The sequence below is a fragment of the Beta vulgaris genome, chromosome 5 (assembly GCF_026745355.1).
Source record: "Beta vulgaris subsp. vulgaris cultivar EL10 chromosome 5, EL10.2, whole genome shotgun sequence".
NCBI lineage: Eukaryota > Viridiplantae > Streptophyta > Magnoliopsida > Caryophyllales > Amaranthaceae > Beta > Beta vulgaris.
In genome coordinates, this window is record NC_079206.1 from 67622914 (window position 1) to 67646833 (window position 23920).

The 23920-nt window shown below is 33.6% G+C and overlaps 3 protein-coding genes across 6 annotated transcripts; 2 read left to right on the forward strand and 1 right to left on the reverse strand.

Moving 5' to 3' along the window:
- Window positions 1-358: 358 nt before the first annotated feature.
- On the reverse strand, window positions 359-3263 carry LOC104894821 (galactinol synthase 2). Its single transcript, XM_019249834.3, has 3 exons — window positions 2720-3263; window positions 1221-1544; window positions 359-1008 (listed from the first exon to the last, which is right to left on the reverse strand). The coding sequence occupies exons 1-3, from the start codon at window positions 3053-3055 to the stop codon at window positions 646-648; spliced, it is 1023 nt and encodes a 340-aa protein (XP_019105379.2). The 5' UTR covers window positions 3056-3263; the 3' UTR covers window positions 359-645.
- A 5597-nt stretch (window positions 3264-8860) lies between these two features.
- On the forward strand, window positions 8861-11642 carry LOC104894822 (uncharacterized). Of its 4 annotated transcripts, none has more exons than XM_010681157.4 (6): window positions 8861-9056; window positions 9290-9402; window positions 9666-9958; window positions 10105-10193; window positions 10279-10331; window positions 11024-11642. In XM_010681157.4, exons 2-6 carry the CDS (start codon window positions 9346-9348, stop codon window positions 11369-11371), a joined length of 840 nt encoding a protein of 279 aa, XP_010679459.1. In that variant the 5' UTR covers window positions 8861-9056; window positions 9290-9345; the 3' UTR covers window positions 11372-11642. The 4 variants fall into 4 exon arrangements, with proteins under 4 accessions (XP_010679459.1, XP_010679461.1, XP_010679460.1 ...); XM_010681158.3 differs by having other exon boundaries at window positions 8862-9056; window positions 10144-10193; XM_010681159.4 differs by lacking the exon at window positions 9290-9402.
- Window positions 11643-20832: 9190 nt separating this feature from the next.
- On the forward strand, window positions 20833-22578 carry LOC104894860 (transcription factor MYB108-like). Its single transcript, XM_010681203.1, has 3 exons — window positions 20833-21040; window positions 21162-21291; window positions 21975-22578. Exons 1-3 carry the CDS (start codon window positions 20833-20835, stop codon window positions 22576-22578), a joined length of 942 nt encoding a protein of 313 aa, XP_010679505.1.
- The last annotated feature ends 1342 nt before the right edge of the window (window positions 22579-23920 follow it).

Consider the following 23920-nt stretch of genomic DNA (forward strand, 5'->3'; position numbering starts at 1 on the left):
GCTTGTCTTTGTCGTGCTCCTCCCAAGTTGTGTTTTTATAAACTTGTTGATAGCTTTAAGTCAATTCTGCAATATACCTACACAGAACAGGAATCCAAGATGTCGGCACCTCTATTTACGTTCCTGTTAAGTCCCTAATTTGTCCCTACGAATAATTCTATTGCTCTACATGTTTTTCTTACCAAAACTTGTGCTCTACATGTTTTTCTTACCAAAACTTGTCCCTACGAATAATTCTATTGCTCTACATGTTTTTCTTACCAAAACGTTTGGTTCGTCTACTTTACTCTTCAAAGAGCCAAGATTGGTATGGTCATGGAAGTACTGACTACAAGTAACTTGAAGAATAGACAGTATCTACAAGAAAATACCAATATATACAATTGGACTAATCTTTCACTTTATTTCCAAAATAAGTATATATTACAAAAGCGAAAAAAAAAAACATCACAGTAGAATTACACTCTCAATAATATCCCAAGCATATAAACAATAACACTCAATTTTTTTTCTTAATATGGAAAAAGGGAATTATCCCAATTTCCAATCTGCTCACACAATCAGGAAAAGGTACCTGAAAGGGAACCCTAAACAAAATTTAAAAAGATAAGATAAAGTCCCTCGTCAATTAATTACTCTTAAGGCCTAAGCAGCAGAAGGAGCAGTAACATAATTAAGTGCACCAGCTTTAGACAAAGCTTCTCTAAAAGGCTTCATATCAACAGCAGCAGTAGCTTCAGTAGGAGGATCAGCAACAGGGTTATAGTCCAAACAAGGATCATTGTAGATATCCCACCACTTCTTCACCAACATCTTTATGTCTTCCCTGTCCATATTCTCTTCTTCTCCTGTGTACCTCCATGGCTTCGAACCGGCCGCGCAATAGTGAACCACTTTCACCTTGTTCAAGTCCACCTTCTCTGGGTGTCTCCATAGGAACGCCAGCACTAGGTTGTAGTCTATTGGTAGTGGCTTGAATTTGTCGTTGAAGTACATGTTCAAGAAATCCTATTACCAAATCCAACATTAGACGTGTAACCAATCATATTTTGAAAATATACACATTCAAACTACTCCATATTTGTGCTTAGTACTATTGTACTAATATTATATTTAAAGGCATATATACTTCCTCAGTCTAAAAATAATAGTAAATATTATGCAAATGGTGCAACTATTTCTAAACGAAAGTATATTGCTCGTGAAGAGATGATGAATACCTGCTCGGCAAAGGAAGTAGGAGGTATTTCTTTAAGGGTCTTGAGGATATCATGGTAAGTAGAAATACTTGGCTCATACACAAAGAATCCGGCGTTGAAATAGATTGACGGAGGTGGGCCGAGCTCGGCGGTCGGCCACTGGACCTTCTCAGGGCACTGCTGGCAGTATCCGATCTTATATTGAGGAGTTTTGCTCCATGAGGCCTCACAAAAGCAGTCCATCACAGCATAGAAATACTCATTCGGCAGATCAAATAGATGGTCTATGTTTTCATACACTTGAATATCTCCATCCAAATATATCAACTTCTCGTACTCCACAAACTGCAATTTTTTAACCACCAACAATCAGTCTCTTCTTTAAATTTCAAGAAACTTCGTTATCTTGATAATAGTCTACCTCACTGGTTATTAATTAAATAACTTTTCGTTATTATTTTTTACACGTTATGAGTGCTATGATCTTTCTGCTTTTATTAGATGACAAATATATTGCTTTGAAGAATATATCCAAAGATCATCAATAAGATGCACTACGACAAAAATTTAAAACTACATTCTAATGAAAAGCCACCCCAAGTAATATAAAAACACAGTTAAAATAGGCGTCTCCTTAAAATATATGCAATACTATGGAATTTTTGAAAACAAAACCTCATCACAAATTCCGGTCATTAATTTAAAGTTTCAATATTTACCATGTCATATGCAAGTTATGTGACTTTTTTAATCCGATAAAATTCATGACATAGTCAATACTGAAACCTTGAGTCAAGAATCTTAATATGACATAAGATTTGTTCTTACAAGAAAATTTAAATTTAAAATTTATTTCGCAAAAGAAATTGATTTCTCACCATTTTCATGTTTTATAAGGATGTTTTGACAAAAAAAAAATCCTTAATTTTTACGCTTATGAAATTGTATCTTGACCATAACATTCTTAAAAAGAAATTAGTTCATGATAGAAAGCAAAATAGCAATATATTAATCGCAATTAAAGAAAAAAGTTGAATACTATTGGATTTGATCCGTTTAAACCATAGTATGGAATATGGATTCTTAAACACCCTAATCTAGTAATATTTGAATCTTCTCACCTTATAAAATAACTCTACAAAGTAAAATCTAAACAATATCAATTATTGAATAAAAAATTGATAATTTATATTTTTTTTTTCAAAACCGGCCTCCCAAAAATTTTCTCATCCAAATTTTTTCTTATCAAAATTCATCCTTAATTTTTTTCTTCCACTAATATAAATTCTTATCTTTAAAATATATAATTCAGATTTAACTCTATCTTATAAAATTTCACTAGAACTCTAGAGAAGCCGAATTCAATAACGCTTAATGAGTTCCCAAATATGGATATGCCAAGTGTAGTAGCAGCATGAGTTCTAATTCTAGTAAAAGACATGTGTAGTGTGTACAAACAAAATCAAACGACATAAGCAAAGAAAAGAGACGTTACGTTACGTAATAGTAGTAATACGTACCTCCCAAATACGGAGCTTAGAATAGTTGATAACGTAATAAGCATGAGCAAACTGAGTATTATTCTCAGGTGGATAAACAGGTTCAATCTCCCTAACAATACATCCCTGAGACACTAATATCTTACGATGATCCTCAGGAACATCAGGGAGTACTGCTACAATTAAAGGGTAAATAGTCTTAACTTTTCTTAAACCTTTCATTAAACCCACTACACCTTTCACATAATCACCATTTCCAGCTAAGAACGTCACGTATGCTCTACTGGGTCGACTCAGTGGTTTTGTTGTATAACTCGTTAATGATTCAACAACACTCTTCACTACTTCTGGGGCCATTTTCTTCTTCTTAACTCTGGTTAAACTTTGAGGAGAGAGAAGGTTGTTTTGTTAGTTTATGTGGTGGTGGACTGATAATTTTATCTGTAGTTGTTTGGGTTTGACATACTCAAGGTAATAAACTGCCTTTATTTATAGAAAACAAAATGAGGGTGGGGTAATATGGGTGGCTGCCACGTAGGACGGTAGGAGGTGGAAATAATCGGACGGTTGGAATAGATGTTATTGGAAACTTCTCGAATGGGTCCACGCTCATGGATGCTGTGGAACAAGCTAGAAGGAGCCGGGGGCCGGGAGAGGAGAAGGTATATTATAGATGGGATACTATATATTAAGAACTTATATGACTTTGAATCGGTATAAAAACAACTTTATTTTACTGACTGTTATGACACCATTTTGTGGCCGCATTATAAAATTATAAATGGGTGGTTTGATGGCATTTCGGGACAAGCAGATGGTGCAAAGCACCGTGTCGCACCCTATTGGAAGGTTTTGGGGGAAAAATATGACCGGGCCGGAGGAGCCCTAGTACAGTCAATAATGAAGGTTATAAGTCACGCTTTTAGACATCCCCGGGACCCGTACACCAAATTTCGTGGGATGCCTCGAGGGGACATTGGATGGTATATTAAGAACTTCCATGACTTAGCTTTGAGCGGACATAAGAACAACATTTACGATCGTTTCAGGGTCATTTCGTGGCTGGACCACAAAATCATAAATTGGTGGTTTGGTATCATTATGGGGCAATTCAGATGGTGTAAAGCACCCAGGATGCATTATAAGTCGTGTTGCACCCCATATGAAGGTTTTCGATGAAAAATATGATGACCGGGTCCAGAGGAGCCCGAAAACGGTTGAAATTGAAGGCTATAATTATAAGTCACGCTTTTAGACGTCCACGGACCCCTGCACCGAATGTCGTGGGATGGCTCTAGGGGACATGGGATGGTATATTAAGAAATTCCACGGCTTTGAACAGGCATAAGAACAACTTTTACGACCGTTTCGGGGTCATTATGTGGCAGCACGACAAAATAATAAATGTATCGTTTGATAGCATTTTGGGGCAATTCAGATGATGCGAAACACTCGGGATGCATTATAAGTCGTGTCGTACCCCATAGGAAGGTTTTGGCTGAAAAATAAGACCAAGCCTGAAGAAGTCCTAAAATAGTCAAAATTGAAGGCTATAAGTCACACTTTTAGACGTGCCCGGGAGCCGTGCACAGAATGTCGTGGGATTCCTCTAGGGGACATTGGATGGTATATTAAGGACTTCCATGACTTTGAACAGGCAAATGAACAACATTTACGACTATTTCAGGGCCATTCCATGGCTACACCACAAAATCATAAAGTGGTGGTTTGATGGTATTTTGGGGTAATTCAGAAGGTGCGAAACACCCGAAATGCATTATAAGTCGTGTCACGCCCCATAGGAGGGTTTTGGTCGAAAAATATGACCGGTCCCGGAGGAGCTCTAAAACGATTAAAATTGAAGGCTATAAGTCACGCTTTTACACGTCCACAGGACCCCTGCACCGAATGTCGTGGGATGGCTCTAGTGGACATGAGATGGTATATTAAGAACTCCCATGGGTTTGAACAGGCATACGAACAACTTTTACGATAGATTCGGCACTATTTTGTGGCTACAAAATCATAAATGGGTGGTTTGATAGCATTCTGGGGCAATTCAGATGGTGCGAAGCATCCAACATATATTATAAGTCGTGTCGCATCCCATATGAAGGTTTTCGGCGAAAAATATGATCGGGCATAGAAGAGCTCTAAAACGATCAAAATTGAAGGCTATAAGTCACACTTTTAGACGTCCACGGGACCCCTGAACCGAATGTCGTGAGATGGCTCTACGGGACATGGGATTTATATTAAGAACTTTCACGGCTTTGAACGGGCATATGAACAACTTTTAATACCGTTTCAGTATCATTCCGCGCTGCACCACAAAATCATAAATGGATGGTTTAATGGCATTTTGGGGCAATTCAGATGGTGAGAAGCACCCTTGATGCATTATAAGTCGTGTCGCGCCCCATAGGAAGGTTTTCGGCGAAAAATATAATCGAGTCCGGAGGATCCCTAAAATAGTCAAATTTGAAGGTTATAAGTCACGTTTTTAGACGTCCCCGAGACTTGTGCACCGAATATTTGTGGGATGCCTCGAGGGGACATGAGATGGTATATTAAGGCGTCCCACGACTTTGAACGCGCATAAAAATAGCTTTTAAGACCGTTTCGGGGTCATTCCGTGGCTGCACGAGAAAATAATATTGGGTCGTTTGGTTGTATTATGGGGCAATTCAAGTGGTGTGAAGCACCCATGAATCATGATGCATTATGAGTCATGTCGCACCCTATAGGAAGGTTTTCGGCGAAAAATATGACTGGGCTTGGAGGAGCCCTATAACGGTCAAATTTGAAGGCTATAAGTCACGCTTTTAGATGTCTCCGGCACTTGTGCACCGAATGTTGTGGGATGCCTCGAGGGGACTTGAGATGGTATATTAAGGACTCCCACGACTTTGGACGCGCATAAGAACAACTTTTACGATCGTTTCGGGATCATTCCACGGCCGCGAAAAGATAATAAATGGGATGTTTGGTGGCATTCTGGAGGCAATTTAGATGGTGAAAAGCACTCGGGAAGCATCATAAGTGGTGTCGCACCCCATAGGAATGTTTTGGATGAAAAATGTAATCGGGTCCGGAGAAGCCCTAGAACGATTAAGCTTGAAGGCTATAAGTCACGCTTTAAGACGTCCCCAGGACCCGTGCACCGAATGTAGTGGGAGGCCTTGAGGGGACATTGGATGGTATATTAAGGACCCCATGACTTTGAACGGGCATAAGAACAACATTTACGACCGTTTTGGGGCCATTCCGTGGTTGCACCACAAAATCATTAATGAGCGGTTTGATGGCATTATGGGAAAATTCAAATGGTGTGAAGCACCCGGGAATCATTATAAGTCGCTCACAATTTTTTTATTCAATTCAGTTCAAACAAATTAAGTTCAGTTAAGTTTTGAGTTTTGACAAATTCAGTTTAGTTCAATTTCGTTTAATTCAATCTAAAAGAACAGAATCTAAGTTTATTTACACCATGATTTAGAGAAACTCTCTTTTTTTTTTTTTTAGAAACTAGCCTTTATATGCACGCGATGCGTGCGTTAATTTCAAAATTTGTTATTCTATTAGATACTTCATTCGTACTTTATTTATGAATAAACTTAAATGTGAAAAATTCAACAGTTAGATGAATTTAGATATATTAATTCGCTAATGTAAAAAAATAAAAAGGTTGTGAGGGATTGTTAACATTATTTTTTTGTGAATGAATATTGAACAGAAGAAATAATGAGTTGGTTTAACTGAATTAAAAAGTATCAAAGGTAGTGAATGTTCAGACTTTTCATGTGCACGTTATGTATGTCATCTTTTTTATAAGGTATAAATATTTTTGTCCATTTAATTTTTGATTGAAGTATTTGATGATATACCATTTAAACTTGTTTTAAATGGCAAGTTGGAATGAGAATTTTTAAATGATTTGCTTTTGTAATTTTTTTCATTCCATTAATTAGATCATTAAGGGTATTTTAGTCACTTCAAAAGAGGACACCACACCTCCTCCATTGGCTTATATAATAGAGATAATAGAACTAATTATTTAATTGGTACTCATATTTGATACAAATCAAATCACTCTATGTAAATGTGCAACTCTTGTGACCTTCTTTTCTAAATTTACATTCTTCCATTAGACAATATGATATTAACGCAATTCAGAACATAAGATCATGGAAATTACTTTATACAAAATTAATGATCATCATCTAGAATAAAAAAATGAGTTTCACCATCTAAAATTTAGCAAAATACAATGTCACTGTCCCAAATGTTTTTTATGAAAAATTACATTTACATAAGATATTCAATAGTTGGACTTTTATGTGTTTCTCTTTCCTCCGCGACTTTTCTGCCTTCCTTTTCTTTTTTTATTTTTCTTGGATTTGGGCCTTTCCTTCTAAGTAGACCCTACGTAATTTACGTCGGTAATGCACTGTCTCTAAAATATAACAACAAGGTTGCTAAATGCAACCTATAACAAAGGGATATGAGCAATAAATAATAGGCTAGTCGTGTTTATTTCTGATCCAGATATTTTTGAGATAGAGTTTGACCTCTTTACTCCCTGCAAGGATAGATTTCTGAATTTTCTCTAATTGCAAGTTGCAAAAGACTTTATCTTACCTTATTAAAAAAAAAAAAAAATTGTATTAACTAAATTATTTGCTCCTTTCCTTATAAAATATAGACTTTTTACTTTTTGCCCGCTTTATGAAACACAATAAAAAATGTGTTCTCTTCACTTTAAGAAAATGAATCTCAAGTTTAATGCATGAAATTCAATTAGTTATAAACATATAAGGTGAAACTGAAGTTGGCCAGGTTCAATTAACATTAATACATTCAATTCAGATAAAAACACGCATTTTAAGAACAATTTAACAAGTTCACTTGTGTTTTTTTATGCGTTCCTTTGGACAACATCCAACATTATTATGTATATATCAATGAAAATTCATAGACAAAATCTACAATATTTTACTTTGAAAAAAGCAAGTCTCGTTAGTAAATGAGGGAGTTTTGATTATTATTAGTCTATATAGTGAGAGTAGGTATCCCCCCTCTCTTTCATGATGTGTATAACCTTTGGAGATGTGAATCATGTGGTAGCTACTTTTTGAAGGTGAACATTAAATAAATATATCAATTAAATAAAAGGGTAACGTATTGGGGAATTGAGGTGATTTTGCATTGGACAATATTTTAAAAGTGGGATGAAAACGAGAAGGTATATGTGGATTCAGCTCCAAGACCTTTACTTTGGAGTCTATATTTTGGTACGTGTAATATATTATATTATATATAGCTTACATGTTGGAGAAAATGATGTTATTAATAAGTTATATGAAAGCAACAAGGAAGAGGTGAATCACGAAGGCACATATTAATTAACATGTAATTACAAATTATAGATAAATTAATTTGCGTAGACCAGTTTACAATTAATCTACATATTTTTACGCATCTCTTTCTATCACTACGTTATCTAGTTGATAAAATTTAACAATTAACTGAATTGACATTCATAATTTTAAATATTCAATATTATGCATGATATGGCACTGATCAAAGGAAAAACAACGTCCATAAATCATCTACCATTGAGATCTTGTTATATCTTATATGCATTCATGTGAATCATCTAGCATCGAGATCTTGTTATATGCCTTGATGTGAATCATCCCATCTTAAAAAAGTTGCATTAAACAATTTTATAAGCCTATAAATTACCTCCTCCATTTTTAAATAAGTGCAACATTTGCATAGTGTTTACAATTCACAGTTTAAACTTTAGTTAGCTTTGGTGATTTATATTTTAGGAGAAACATAGTCATGTGGGATCTTGTTAGATTCGTCTGAATGTGAATTTTTTTAATATCAACTTTTTATAATTTTTACTTATTGATAATTGAAGATATTAATGATCAAAATAATGCATTGGCAAACGTAAAAACAAGAAGTGTTGCACTTATTTAGAAATGGATGAAGTATTAAGTAGTCGATTTCGGGAAAAAAAAAAAAAAAGTTGTCTGGTTGGACCTAGTTATATGAGTGATAGGACAGGCCCACTTACTAAATAGGAAATGGGTCACTTTAATCTTCTTAAAATGGGCTTTGCAGGGCCTTATGTATAATGGATCCAGATCACTCTAGTAGTCTTAGGGCAGTGCATTCTCAAGGTTTTAGAAATTGTTTGGTGATTTTGTTTGGGTTCTCTCGCCACAACCACCAGGCCCTCGACGGCGTTTCTCCCAAGATCGCCGGAGCTTCGTCGGCCGCGGAAAGCTAGCGGCCCTGCCCCTATGCTTTCTTCCTCTCTCTTATGCTGCTGTCCCTGTTGGTATTACCCTTTCCAATCTCTCTTTAATTGAACTTATTTTCCATCAACTTCATTGCAAATTATACGTATAATTGCAAGAATTTCGATTGATTAATTATATGGATGTTGAGAAATCAGTTCTGAAAATATGATTCAAACACGATAATGATGATTCATGGGGTTGCTAATGTTCATGGCTGATTTATGATTGAAATAATCCTGATTCTAGCTACTTTCTTCTGTGCATCTTCAAGTTTTGGAAATATATCCCCGTTCAATCATGCAACCAGGAATTTGATTCAGCTATATCATGACGTTGTTGATTCAGCTATATCAACTCCAGATTATGTTGAAATACTTGAAAGGTGTAAGTTCTTGGTGCAATCAAATCTCATTGATGTTTATAAAAGACTCAAGTATAAACTTAAGTAAGAGATTGAGTTTTGGAATCTGATAACCAAATGTAAGTTATATGTGTTTTGGACACGAGGTTATGAGTTGCGACAATTGGCAGTTTTATGATGATAATACTTTCTTAAGTGCTTTTAAACTAAACTGAATGAACTCAATGAGGTTGCTGTTAAATTTATGACATAGACTGATATGTTATATCATGTGATGCCCTCATAGCTCAAGTACGAGAGACAGAAGAGAAAGGGAGACATGTTTAGTGTGAGAAGCAATTGGGCCTGCTTTTCAAAATGTTTATCGAATCTCCAGCGTAGTAGAAGATTTTGCAATTTCACCACGCAAAAGAACAAGCAGCAATGCTCCCAAAGTGGCACTGAGAGCAGTAATGGCAATAACAATGGCAGGTTGAGTGATGTAAGAGATTTGGAAGCTTATCATGACTTGGACAACCTTAATTTTATGAAGGCTGCTAAGATTCTCTTCTCATCCCCTCCTAAGAAGAAGCAATTTGGGTAAGGAGTTCTTTCTTTGTTTGTAATGCGATCCTTCTATTTTAAAATCTCATTCTATTTTTTTGTTTGTTTGAGCTACTAATATAAGGTTCAGTTCAGTTCTGAGAAACTGCAATATGTTTGGCTTTGTTGTGTCTCTGATGCAGCTCTTATAAGACATCTCACTATTTACTTTTCATGATCAGGCTCGACTTCCATCTGGTGCAACTTTTCTTTGCCCTAATGCCATCATTGGGTACTGCAGTATTTGATTCTATCTATGTTTACTGTATCAATCCACAATTCCAACTGTCTTCTAACAAAAAATGTTCATGGTTCAGCTGTTTATTTGGTGGCTCAATATGCTCGCTATGATATCAAAAAGATGGAGGCGGTAATGAACTGTTTCTTGGACATTTTAACTATTTAATGCTTCTAATATGAGGAAGGAAGACCCTTGTTGCAAGGGCAAGACTGCCACCCATTCACTCGAGCTAGGAGAATATATTCAAGTTTTAAATCTAGAAAGTGGTTCTGCAGAATGCAAGTCTGAGGTTTTTTACATCTGAAACTTTAACGTTACCAGCATTGCTGACCCCTATTTTCTCAAAGCAAAGTGCCAACGGAATAGAAGTATTCCTCTTTCATTGCAACTTTGTTCTATGATCCTATTTTCACGTTTGTTAATGTCCAATTCCTTGAAATCTTCTTAGATGTCTGATTGATCTACAATAGTCCTGTATGCTTCCATATCACGAGGAACTTGCAATAATGTAAATGTATAACTATGAATGGAAACTAAGTTTCTCCTGTCAGAAGTATTCTGATTGCGAGAGATAAACTGTATATCCAGCACAACCATATTTTACAAGTTCTCAGTGATAGTACTAGACTACTGGTACTGGTGCTTGTTTTTTATTAGCAAAAGAAGACAGTTTGCTTGTTCTGGGTTGAACAAGTTTACTTGGCACTTGCTTGAGCATAAGTATACTCCTTAAATTATGGTGGACAATATCATCTTTTCATTGTTTTGCTAAATATCTCAAAGACTTGCTGAGTTTGTTGTGAATTTATCATTTACGTCAGGAGCTGGAGGTGAAAAAAAAAGCAGAGGAAGCGCAGAAGGCAAAAGAGATAGAAGCAAATGAGGAGGAGGAAAAAGCAGCAAAGTCTGCTAATCCAGAGTTGTTGAAGGTCAAAGAGAGGCTGGAAGCGCTCGAGGAGACTGTGAAGGAGATCAAGGTGGAAACAAAGTTACGACCGAGTCAGGAAATTAGTAAGATTACCGATCAGAATCAAGAGAGAGTAAATCTTAATGACAGATCCAATGATAGCCATACTGGCTCAAAAAATCAACCCACTACTCAAGAGACCACATCAGGACAATCAGCAAGGCAACAAGATAGTGCAGTCAGAGGGTCTCAAGAAGGTTAAAAAGTTTTGAGTTAGATTCTGAAAAGAGAAGCTGGTTTCTCCATTATTGCCCTGCCTTTGAACAGCTCCTCTCCTACGGCGTGCAGAATTACTTTAAACCATTTTTTCTTGTTCGAAGTACGAATTGATCGGTGTTAACCCTTTCGATTTTTGTAGTAGTAAGATAAAAATGTTATACCAGGGGTTTTTGAGGGAGTTTGTCACTGATTCATACTCGTTACTCTTGTTTTCTTCTCTAGATATGCTTTTATTGAGAATATTGGTTTGTATATTTTTGTTTGATTCGTGCTTCTCATTTGAGTCACTGACAAAAAAAATTTGATGCAAGTTTGGTAATATTTCGACCGAGACTGATGAAAGAGTAACATTTCTGCAAGCAAGAATCTGTGGAGATGAGTCTTATCCTGAGTTCAGATACCATCTTGATCCCGGCAATATAGAATATAGATCATCTCTATTAGATTATCTGTATGTAAAATGTAAATGAAAGATTTCTTTTACAAAATCTAGTACTCTTTTTTTTTTTTTTTTTTTAATGTACATGCGTCCCCCTTGAAATAGATCATAGGTGTAGTAGGTTCTTTTCTTGTTTTGTTTCTTTCAACAGAATCCATGGATTATTTTATGCAGAGGAAACAAACTTCTCACCAAGCCTTTAACTATGAGTACATAGTAGTATATATATTTCCTTGTCACTTCTAAACCTTTTTTTGATTCGTGAATGACAAGGCGTTATGGCATCAACATCCTTATTAAATATAAAAAGATTATGGAATGTTGAGTTTGATGATTGATATAAGAGAAACAAGCTAATCATAAAAATTCTATAATTCATAAAATACAAAGCATAAAATAAATAATGATATCAACTGCTTTATATTTCCAAGGTCGATGTATTAATAAAGAACATATGCAATAAGATTTGATACAACTCGAATCTATACTAATATATTAAAAGGCGTTCCTAAACGTGGAATGGTGTCACGTGACGCTCTTCTATTGTATAGCATAAGGTTTGATTTCATTACTTCAAGGTTATATATTTAGTATTATTATTTTACACTATAATATTAATAAATGAAAATTATCCTAAACTGGGGCATAGTCCGTGCCTAATAACTAGTTACATGTTATAAATTGAATGTTAGGAACTTCTCTAATCAAGAGAAGTTAAAACACTTTGAGCCCAAATTATTGTGATTATTTCTCTGTATTTAGGAAATTATTATGATGTGAAAAGTACCACAAGTTGTATAGAATTAGGATTCTTTTTTTTTTGACGGGATAGAATTAGGATTCTTGCATTGGGTTGATTTAGTAAGTTAGGATTATTATTTCCTAATTTCGATCGGAGGTAGGCGTGTAGCAGTTATATTCTCTTTTAGTAAGCGCATCATATCTAGATTTAGAAGTTGGTTCTTCATAACATGTGACGCAAAGTGACTACTCTCTCTGTTTCAAAATATAAGACATTCACGCTTTATGAAAATTTGCTTTGACCACAAATATATCTCAAATACAATAAATAAAAGCTATAAAAATAATACTGTTGGATTCGTCTTGAAAAATACTATAATAATATTATTTTTAAATTTTTTTTATCAACATAAATTGAGAGTAATTAACGGTCAAAGTTCGACCTCAAACCTTGTGCGTGTCTTATATTGCGAAACGGAGGGAGTATAAGTACTATAGATTAAAAGACATTGTACGAAACATACTTATCTAAGCAATTAAAAACGTCCACGATAAAGTGACTCGGTGTGAAAAAGTGAAGACTTGCTGGGTGGTGGGTAACGCTATAGTGAAAAGTCAAATAGTAACACACGTGAAATGCAAGAAATTCTCCATTATGAAATTAATTAACAAGATAGGCAAAGTTATTCTCCATTAGGAAATTGATTAAAAAGATTAGCAAAAGAGGAAGATCTTTATTCCACATCTGTTAGGAAATTTTCAAAATTCTCAAAAGAGATGGAAATAATTACTACATAAAGTAACTAAGCATCAAATATTACCCGTAAATATGGGAAATCTTGAAATCCTTTGATCCTGTATACTAAACCTTGTATATTCCATTGTTTGAAATTTTTTTTAACAAGAATGTTTTGGCTTAGTGGGTAAGATTGATATGATGTGAGCGATAGGTCATAAGTTCAATTCGAGTCCCCTTCCCCTTCTTTGTACTTTGTACTGCTTTGTTTTTTTTTTTTTTTTTGAAAAGAGAGTATGTCAAATTACATACTTAAGTTAGAGTTATTACAATTCGCACGCAATGAAATGTGACATATAAGTAGGAGGACAAGGTGTTAAAGGATCAACTCAGCTAAAAGTTTAAATTGATGGTTGAGGTCCCATAAATAGATTTATACTCTATCACACCCCCTCACGCAAGAGCTCTTTGGGCTTGAAGTGCGGATGCAGCACAAGCCTCATTCTTTCCTGGGGCAGCTAGATATTCCACTTAGAAAGGAAGGGTGGATGAGATTTGAACTCGTAACATTTATGTCATGCTGACTCTAATATCATGTCAAAGGACCAACTCAATCAAAAATTTAAGCTGATAGTTGAGATCCCGGAAATAAATTTATACTCTATCAAACAAGAAAATCCTAGTTAAGAAAAAATACATTTCCATGGTTCTATAGTACTTTGCTAGAACATGGCAACCTTGTTGGTCCCCCTATGGGAGTATCTTATCCACACCTGAGGAAATCTGCTATGCCACTGCCTACATCCGTCCACCAAGTTGGAAAGAACAAAGTCAATAGCATTTTTGTAATCAGAATAAATAATAGCATGAATGAAAGAATGTGCCTCCATAATGCATTCTAGAACTAAATTTAAAACATTTTCACAAAGTAAGATACTTATTGATTACTATAATATTCAACAAACGGAACTAATGACCACTAACTAGTTGCATTATTTGTACTTAGCCATTTTTTATAGGGTTCATAGTTAATACACTCCATATAGATGAACATTCAGAACAAACTTTAATGAATTAAAAAACACAATAATACTAAGTTAAGGCTTCTTGAGTAAAGGAGATAAGATGCTTCTTGGGAGGAATGTTGTTGTGTACATAAAAACAATAGCTAAGGTAGGTTTTTTAAAGCAAAAGCTAATATAAGATACAATTACACATTTTAATTAATTAAGTGATATGTTTGGATACAAGCATTTGATTTCAAATTATGAATTTGGTTTAAATACACTGCTTGGATAGTTAAGAATTTGAATAACATAATTGAACCAAATTCTAAAGTTAGAGAATAGAATGTTAAGTTAGTAATTGGATATGACTTATTATAAGTTGTCGTTTAAAATTTCAAACATTTATCAATTTGAAATTCTATTGAAATTTTATTCCCAAATACAACCTTAGACCGGGAGATAGAAGTATTTATAACTATGTGGGTTTTATTTCTGGACAGTAGGATGTAAGTTTTAGGTTATAAGTATAATAACCTAAATGGTAAGGCATCATGCATAAAAGAAAATAACTATAGTTTGTCTAATTTATAATGTAATAAAAGTATACTTCCTCCGTTTCTTTTTACTCGCTACACTTCTCATTTCACGGACTCCTAGGCAATTTTTGGAGAAGAGAGAGGTAGAGAGTAAAAAGAAAAGGGACCCATGTGGGGAGAGAGAGATAGAGAGAGTTTATTGCCCAAAAAAGAAGTGTAGCAAGTAATGTGAAACTTCCCATAATGGAAAGTGTAGCGAGTAAAAAGAAAGGGAGAAAGTATTTTAAATAACAGTAACTAAAAATAATTAAGTGGCTATTTACTATTATTAATATGGTATTATGAGATAGAACATATGATTTATGTAATTAAAGACATAATTAAGTTAAAACAATCACTTCAACGTTCAGCCTCAGAACAAACTAATGTAATTAAATCTGTACATAAGAACAATCACTAAAAATAATTAAATCTTGTTAATGAAAAAATTATTTTGTGAAACTTCTACTATAAGTCATCACTGACTATTGCTCATTTTCAATGAGTTTAGAGAGTATAACTAAAGACAAAAAAACAATTAGGAAGGGAAAGTGTTGGACTTCAAAAGTTACTGCGTGCCCACCTTGTCGTTTAGTTGTTGACGAACTAGGTGTTCGGCCATATTCTTGATTCGCAACACTGTGTGCTGTGTCCACTGTCCAAGTACTAGTAATGGAGCTAGGAGTTGGATATGTGTTTTACGGTGAGATGTCAAAATGACATCTTACAAAAATTTGATACTAAAGTTAAGTTAAAGTAGTATAAAAAATATAGTTAAATGGTATCAAAATATAATCTTAGTATCAAATTTCAATTTGGTATCAAAATAGAGTTGATATCAAATAATTATATTTTGATACTATTTTGACTTATCCTTAATGCGAAAAAATTTGTGAGATGTCAATACTTTCTCATACTTATGTTTCTATAAATTGACTGTTGCTTTTGTCTTCCTTCTTTGACTCACCTTTTACTTTCTAAGCTCAGTAAGTCACTAGTTAACGAGAAAGTGTTGGTAATTCATAGTGAGATGTTAAAATGACATTTCATAAAAAATTTGTACCAAAGCTAAGTCAAACTCTGTCAAAGTGGTACCAAAATAGAGTCAGTTGGTACCAAAGTGTAACCTTGGTACCAAAATGTAACATGGGTATCAAAATACTCTATTTTGGTACCACTTCGACTTAGCTTTGGTACCAAAAATTTTGTGAGATACCATTTTGGCATCTCATTATGAGACGTCAATCCAAGCTCGTAGTTAGTGAAGGCTAAAGAATCGTAGCTCATAATATGACGTAGCTGAGTATTCGAAAAGAATCAAAAAAATTATTCATGCGTTCTAGGATAGTCTGAAGACTTTTTTATTTTTGTTTTTTCTCAAATTAGTTCAAACATTTTTAATTTTAGCATAGTCCCATTATTATTCTATTACTTCATTCATTATCCTATAAAACCATAATAGCCTAAATTTTTTTGTTTGTTTGTCTTTATTTAGTTTGGATGCTTCTTTTTTTTAAACTAATCCCACTATTATTATATTTTCATGCGAACCTGAGCAAGTATTACTTGAGACAATTGACACCATTTATCAACTAATTTTGATTTCATTTTCTCGCTATTATATAGAGAAAAACAAGTCAAGTGGGATCGGATCTTGTTAGATTCGTATCGATATATACTATCAAAATATGATCAACTTTTTCATAATTTAAGATTTTGCAAAATTAAAAATATTGATTAATTACGTTTGGTTTGAAAACGTGACCTAAATTTTGTCTGTTGTCTTCTAATTTGTCTAATTAAAGTGGTCAAGAATATCTAATCTACATCAATGACCAAGAATCATTCTTTACATTAAAAAAGCTTTAGCTGACCATATTTTACCTACTTTAATTGGATTATGATTGAAATGATCGAAGCACACTATATTAAAGATAGGATGATTGTATGAATAAATTTAGAGTCTTTAATTCATTGAATTTAACTTATTTGAAACCTATATGAATTTATTGGAAGTTATCCAAATTCAATAAAACTACTATGTAAGTTTTAATTGAAAAAAATAAACAGATAGACATTTTTATTCAGGAAAGTAACCAACTTAAATGAGGCTTTTTTCGTTCGCCAAGTGCTAACTGGATGCATGATTGCGCAATCGGTCTTGTACAATCAATGAAAAAAGCCTTCTTCATACTCTATCTTCTAAATGAATCGGCATTGCCATTAACCAATATAAATTATCTTACTTATTCTTCTTAAATTGGCATCATCTTAATAAGCTAGCTTTCCAAGTGATTGACACAGATTAAAATTAGCCTTTGTACAAAATTAAGTAAATTATAATTATAATTGTAAAATATTAGTAATTTATTATTATAAGTATCAAAATAGCAATATATAATTTATATGATTCGATAAAATTGATGTTTACAAAGATTAATCAATAATTTTTTTTGAAAAAATTATATATAATAATAAGAATAATAATAGTAGTTGGTAGGGATGGTATTAGTAGCTTACTAGTAATAATGATTAAATATCTACATATAAATGAAATACACGAGGACTTGATATCCACATTATACTCGTCAAAAAAGAAAAAGGTCCCGTCATAGTGAAATATTGAGCATCAACGGCCTCTATAAGTTGAAAAAAGAGGGTAAAACGGAGTACAAGTCATACTTAGCATCTTTCATTGCTCGCAATACAGTAGGAGTTTAATTTGTTTGGTGGATCATTTTTCTGTTGGTATTTGCACCTTTAATTTGTATCTTTAGGGATCTTATTCTTTTGATGATGGTAATATCTTAAATTTATTTGTACAACACAACATGTTAATTGCCATACGATATTTATTCTCTAATGCATTATGCATGCAAATAGTGAGATAACGAGTTAAGTTTTCTTTTGTTAATCTGATCTTCACCTATATATAATTATTAGTGGGCTATTTTGCACGCAATGCGTGCGTGAATTATTTAGCGATTATTATTAAATTTCATTTAAATGTAATTTTGAAGGATGTAATTTATTATAATCATTATTAGTTCTAATTAAATATTATGTGGTGTAAATATAAAATATAAAAATTACTAGATGAAGAAGTTGTTTTCTTGGTATTTTTATTACTTATTAATGGATGTTGGTATATTTTTATTGCATTAAGTAAAATTAAAATTTTATGTCTTTCATTTGGTAATTGATTTGAAAAGTGCTTTAGTTATTCTTCAATCATAAACTTTTTTTCTTTCAATACACATATTTTTATGAAAGTTTATTTTAGCTACTTTATTTGAACTTCATTTGATAAACATATTCTAAATTAGGAAGGGCTATAATTGTGGAAAATCTCAAAATCTTAATAGGTAATATTTTTTACAGTCCGTTTTTTGTGCAACACGCCACACGGAAAGGAAACCGTGTGGCTGGCGTGACAGACAAACAAAACAATGCAGCGTCTGTTTTTCCCCAATTCTTCCCTCCTCTTATTGCTTTCTCTTTCTAAAGCCTAAACCTCATCAATATCTTTCTTTTTTCAAAGTAAAGGAATATCATCAACTAATCTCTTGACTAGCAAGCTTCAAATATAAATCATCAACACAGAATAACCAAATTTCGGTCCAATTCAACAAATCATTTCACCAATTCATCTTTAATTTCACCAATTCGTGTTTAGTTTCACAACAAAATCAAAAACTACAAAAAAAAAAAAAATTGAGCATAAAACCTTCTTCATCATCATCAAGAGAAGCATCATCATCGTTCGCTTCGACCGTTTCTACTCCGCCATTATCGTTTTCCAGAGCTTCTAGTCTTGCTAAAGCCGCCTAAAAAACAACAAATTTCACTCTTTCAGAAGATTATTTCCTACATAAGAGAGACAAAGATAGAGAAAGAATGGAGTGTTAAAGAGCAACCCCTTTGAGATGAAAGTATTATGGACGAAGAGAATGGAGTGTTAAAATTATGTAAAAAATATTGTGAGGAAATATTATGAAAATAAAGAAATGACCACCGAAAATATTTTGAGGTTTGTGTTTCGAAAAAAAGTAACAGAGAAGGAAGAAGAAGAGAGAGAGGGTGGGGGAAGAGGAGAGAGAGGGGAAAAAGTAACTTCTAATTCAGTAAAAGTTATCTCTTATAATGACACTCATAAGTAAAAGTAACATCTTATAATTTCAAAAAGTAACCTCTATTCACTGTAGAAGTAACCTTTATAATTACAAAAGTAACCACTTATAATTACAAAAAGTAACCTCTATTTAATTACGGTAGAAGTAACCTCTTATAATTAAAAAGTAACCCCTAATTTCAATAAAAGTAACCCCTTATAATTATAAAAGTAGCACCTACTTTTAGTAGAAGTAATTCCTTAACATTACAAAAAATAATCCCTAATTATAGTAAAAGTAACCCCTAATTATAGCAAAAGTAACCCCTTACAGTTACAAAAAGTAACCTATACTTTCAGTAAAAGTAACTCCTAGTTATAGTAAAAGTAACCCCTAGTTATAGCAAAAGTAACCCCCTATTTATAGTAAAAGTAACCTCTGTTTATAAAAAAAAAAAGTAACCGCATTATAGTTACAAAAATTAACATATATTTTCAGTAAAAGTAACCCCTTAGCATTACAAAAAGTAATCCATAGTGTCAGTAAAATAACCCCTTAGCATTCGATAAAGTAATATCTAATTCAGTAAAAGTAACACTTTAGCATTAAAAAGCAACGCGTTTTACTTTTTATGAATAAATGAGATTACTTCAAATATATAATGGGGATACTTTTTATGAACTAATTAATGGGTTACTTGTACCTTTCTTATGATTACTATCTATAAACATTTCATGCTATTGTATAATAGTTAGAGTTACTTTTGCGAACATATGAGGTTACTCGAACAAATAAATAAGGTTACTCAAACATGTAATTAGGGTTACATTTGTTAACTAATGAGGTTACTTTTATAATATAATGGGTCATTTGAAAAATATATAAGGGATACTTGTAGAATAAATGGGTTACTTTTATGATAAAATAAAGGTACAAATAATAATAGTTACTTATTATGAAGTAATGGGTTTCTCGTATCATAAAATAAGGTTACAAATAATAAGGGTTACACGTACATTCAGGTAGGGTTATCCAAAAACGGATTCACGCTTGGATTTTTTTAAAAGGGGATACGAGCATCATTATACGACCTAGCTTGACTTATTATTTGCCCACTTCCTTATTTATCAATGGATTAGTGGTAAAATTCTAGACGAAATAAGAGGAGAGAGAAAATAGGAAAAAAAAGGGGAAATAAGAGGAGAGAGAAAATGAGGCAAAAAAATAGGAAAAATGATAGACACATCAAAGAAAAAAAAAGAGTTTAAAAAAAAAAATGAGAGAAAAGAGAAAATAGGAAAAAAAATTAAGGGAAATAAGAAGAGAGAGAAAATGAGGCAAAAAAAAAAAAAAGAAAAAAGAGAGAGACATCAAACAAAAAAAAAGAAGAAAAGAAAAAAGAAATAGCAAAAAAAAAAAGAACAAGAGAAAGAGGAGAGGCGTGAGATAGGGGGGAGTTGAGAGAAAAGGGGGAGGGGTGGCCACACCATTAGTTGAAGGTGTGGCCCGCCTCATATAAAAGTTTGTGTATTTTTTATTGAATGAAGGGTTAAAAAGTGTTTTCAATGGAGACACATAATAATAGAGATAGAGATATGTATTATTATGTCAGAAAATACCTTATTATATTGACAATTTTATGAGCATGCTATTACCTTAAATAGAATAAATACTATTGACTATATTCTGTAGGTACTATCTAGGATCTGGACTTGTTTATATATAAGCGGTCGTAAGGCCATATTCATTGTCATACTCTTAGCTTCCAAGCTCATTCATTTATAACCCCAAGCTCATTCAAACATATATAAACATACGTTGATTAATGATTAATATGGATCATCAGAATAATTTAGTAAGCTTCAATAATGAATATACTTGTTATGAAGCGTGGGAAACATTTATTAGGGTTAGCAACGAGGACGAAGAGCGAAACGCGGAATTACGAAAAGGTCCTTGGACTCCTCAAGAGGACTCCAAGCTCACTTCTTCCATTGTTATTCACGGTGAAGGTCGCTGGAATGCTCTTGCTCGTCTTGCAGGTAATTTAATTTGTTAGTTTTGTATAAATGACGAAGACAATGGTATTATCAATATGTTATTATACATATAGAGGTATTGATTATTATTATTATTATTATTTATTGGTCTATGAATTCACAGGGTTGAGACGATCAGGCAAAAGTTGTAGGTTAAGATGGCTAAACTACTTACGTCCAGACCTACGACGTGGTCCTTTTACGCTTCAAGAACAACTGCTCGTCTTTCAGCTTTATTTTCGTTGGGGCAATAGGTATACAATATATATAAATATAATACTCCATTTTGCTACTACTACTAGATAGTAGATACAACAACATTATATATATATAGCTCTATTGTAAATTAAATGACGCCGCATGCATGGCTTTCAATATATTAATGAAGTTTATAACAATAATTTAGTTACGACGTTGATCCCTATCTTTAGAGATGTTTTTAACATTGTTGTCGTAAAGTACTTTCGGCCTGTTTGGTAGTTGGTCATAAATGGTGGTGATGGGAATGAATTTGTGTGTAAATTTGTGAAAAATATTATTGTCCATTCCCATGGTAATGCTAATTTATCCTAATATGTCCACTTCTCTTCTTGAATTTTCATTCCCATCCAATACCACCTTGTAGGTGGTAATGAGTGGTAATGAAAATTGCTTCCCCTTGGAGGCAAAAACACAAGTTTAGGGGTGAGATTGTTTGCCCATGGAGAAAAAATGCCTTCCCATGGACATTTTAAGAGTGTTTTCCTAATAAAATTATACTTAAAATTCATTCACATTACCGCAATTTATTAACGACTACCAAACGGGCCGTTTATGTAGAGTATATACCCTAGATTTACATACATCATAACATGAACCGTATAATTAAGATATAATCAAAAATGTAAACAACGTATTATGATATTATTCTGACATGAAGTATCTATGTAATGTGTAGGTGGTCAAAGATAGCTGAAAATCTACCAGGAAGAACAGATAACGAAATTAAGAATTATTGGAGGACCAAAGTACAAAAGCTAGCTAAGCAGTTTCAATGCGATGTAAATAGCACTGAATTTAAAGATGCTTTACGCCATTTTTGGATTCCAAGGTTAGCTGAACAAATTCAGGCTGCTTCAACTTCAACTTCAACTTCAACTTCAACTTCAACTGCAACATCATACACTACAAACGCCCAAATCCAAGGCCCACCTTATGATTACGGACTTGGGCCTAACGGAAGTGCCCAAACCCAAGGCCCATCTTATGATTACGGACTTGGGCCTAACGGAAGTGCCCAAACCCAAGGCCCATCTTATGAGTCTAATGGTAATAGCGCCAGTACTAGTCCAGTAGATTGTTGCTTGTTGGATTCAATATTATCATGGGATAAAACTTTTCTGGACCAGTGTGTAGTTGGGCCTGAAAATCTGTGTTCAAAGCCCAGTTCAGTGACAGATTTATTTGAGGCCCATATTTCTCCTGAGTCTGGTTCATCTGCTGATTTTGATCTAGACTGGGAGCAGCTCAATGGCCTTCTGTGGGAGATAGACACCAACTGATCATGATGAGGATCATGTTGTTCTTGGCTTCTTGCTACATCAACTAGATTAATATTTGTTTGATTGACCATTTGAAACTGTTAGGATAGATTTATTTAGGAGTATTTCCTTAATCTATCTATCTATATAGACCGATAGACGTGTTTATCTAGCTAGATAGAAAGATTTAGGAGTACTCCTAAATTTATCCTAACATATTATATTTAGTTTAGGATATGTTTTCCTAATTCTACTTCTAAATAGATAGATTTAGAAAACATTCGTCAATCTATCTTAACAAAAACTATACAACATAATATATATTTATATTTTTTAGTTTAAATAAAATTACTTATTATATAGTATAATATATACGATACTTCAATGGCTCTATATTGATTATTGCAACATACTTTTTAGTTTTTAATGTGATACTTCCAAATGAGGGATATATATGTTGCAATTAACATCGTGAAACACCAAGGATGTTTTGGCCTAGTGGTTAAGATTGAGGTGCTGTGAATGATAGATCACAGGTTCGAGTTCCCCTTCCCTTTCTTTGTACTTTGTACATGGCTCATATGGGTAAAAAAAAAAGTCGTGAAACGCGTGGAGGACAATATAACCTAACCGACTAAATTATGATGCGATAAGATTTCCCTCAATTAGATTGCTGAAGTAAGTTGACAAGCTTCTGTAATTACAAGTTGAAATTCACGTAGAGGAAGTAGTGTGCGGTTACTTACACATGCAGATGAATCGGAGCTATATAACCTTTTGAGCATGTAGAATTTGGAGTTGTTCATCATCATCAACATTTTTTGTTGCCAGGCCACTTGCAAATGTCAAATATTGGTGGAGGCAAAAATCAGTTGGGATACAGCTAATTTGGCCTGTTATGCTATTGCTATCTTCATTCGACATTAAGGATGAGGAGCTAGCTCATGTGGTAGAGCACTCCCTTCTGATCCCTGAGGTCAGGGGTTCGATCCTTACCCCCAGCATTATGTTGGGGTATTTCCTTAGCATGCTTTACCAGCTAATGTGTTGGTAGTTCCTCTGTTTTTTTTAGTTGTAACGATTAAATATAAAGTGTGAGTAGAAAATGTCTAATTGTTGCAATTAAAAAAACAGAGGTGGTATGTGATTACTGAAAATAACACGGTATCACTAAGTGCTTCTAGAGGAGCTTTTAATTTCTACAAATAAAGGAAGTTATCATTTCTCATTAACCTTTGATACACAATATGACAATAATGATGCTTTTTTTCTCAATTAATTTGTAACAAGTAGCAATTTGATGATGACCCATTCCGATGTAGTCCATTACTATCTGAAAGTCTTATACGATCCACTGAAATTT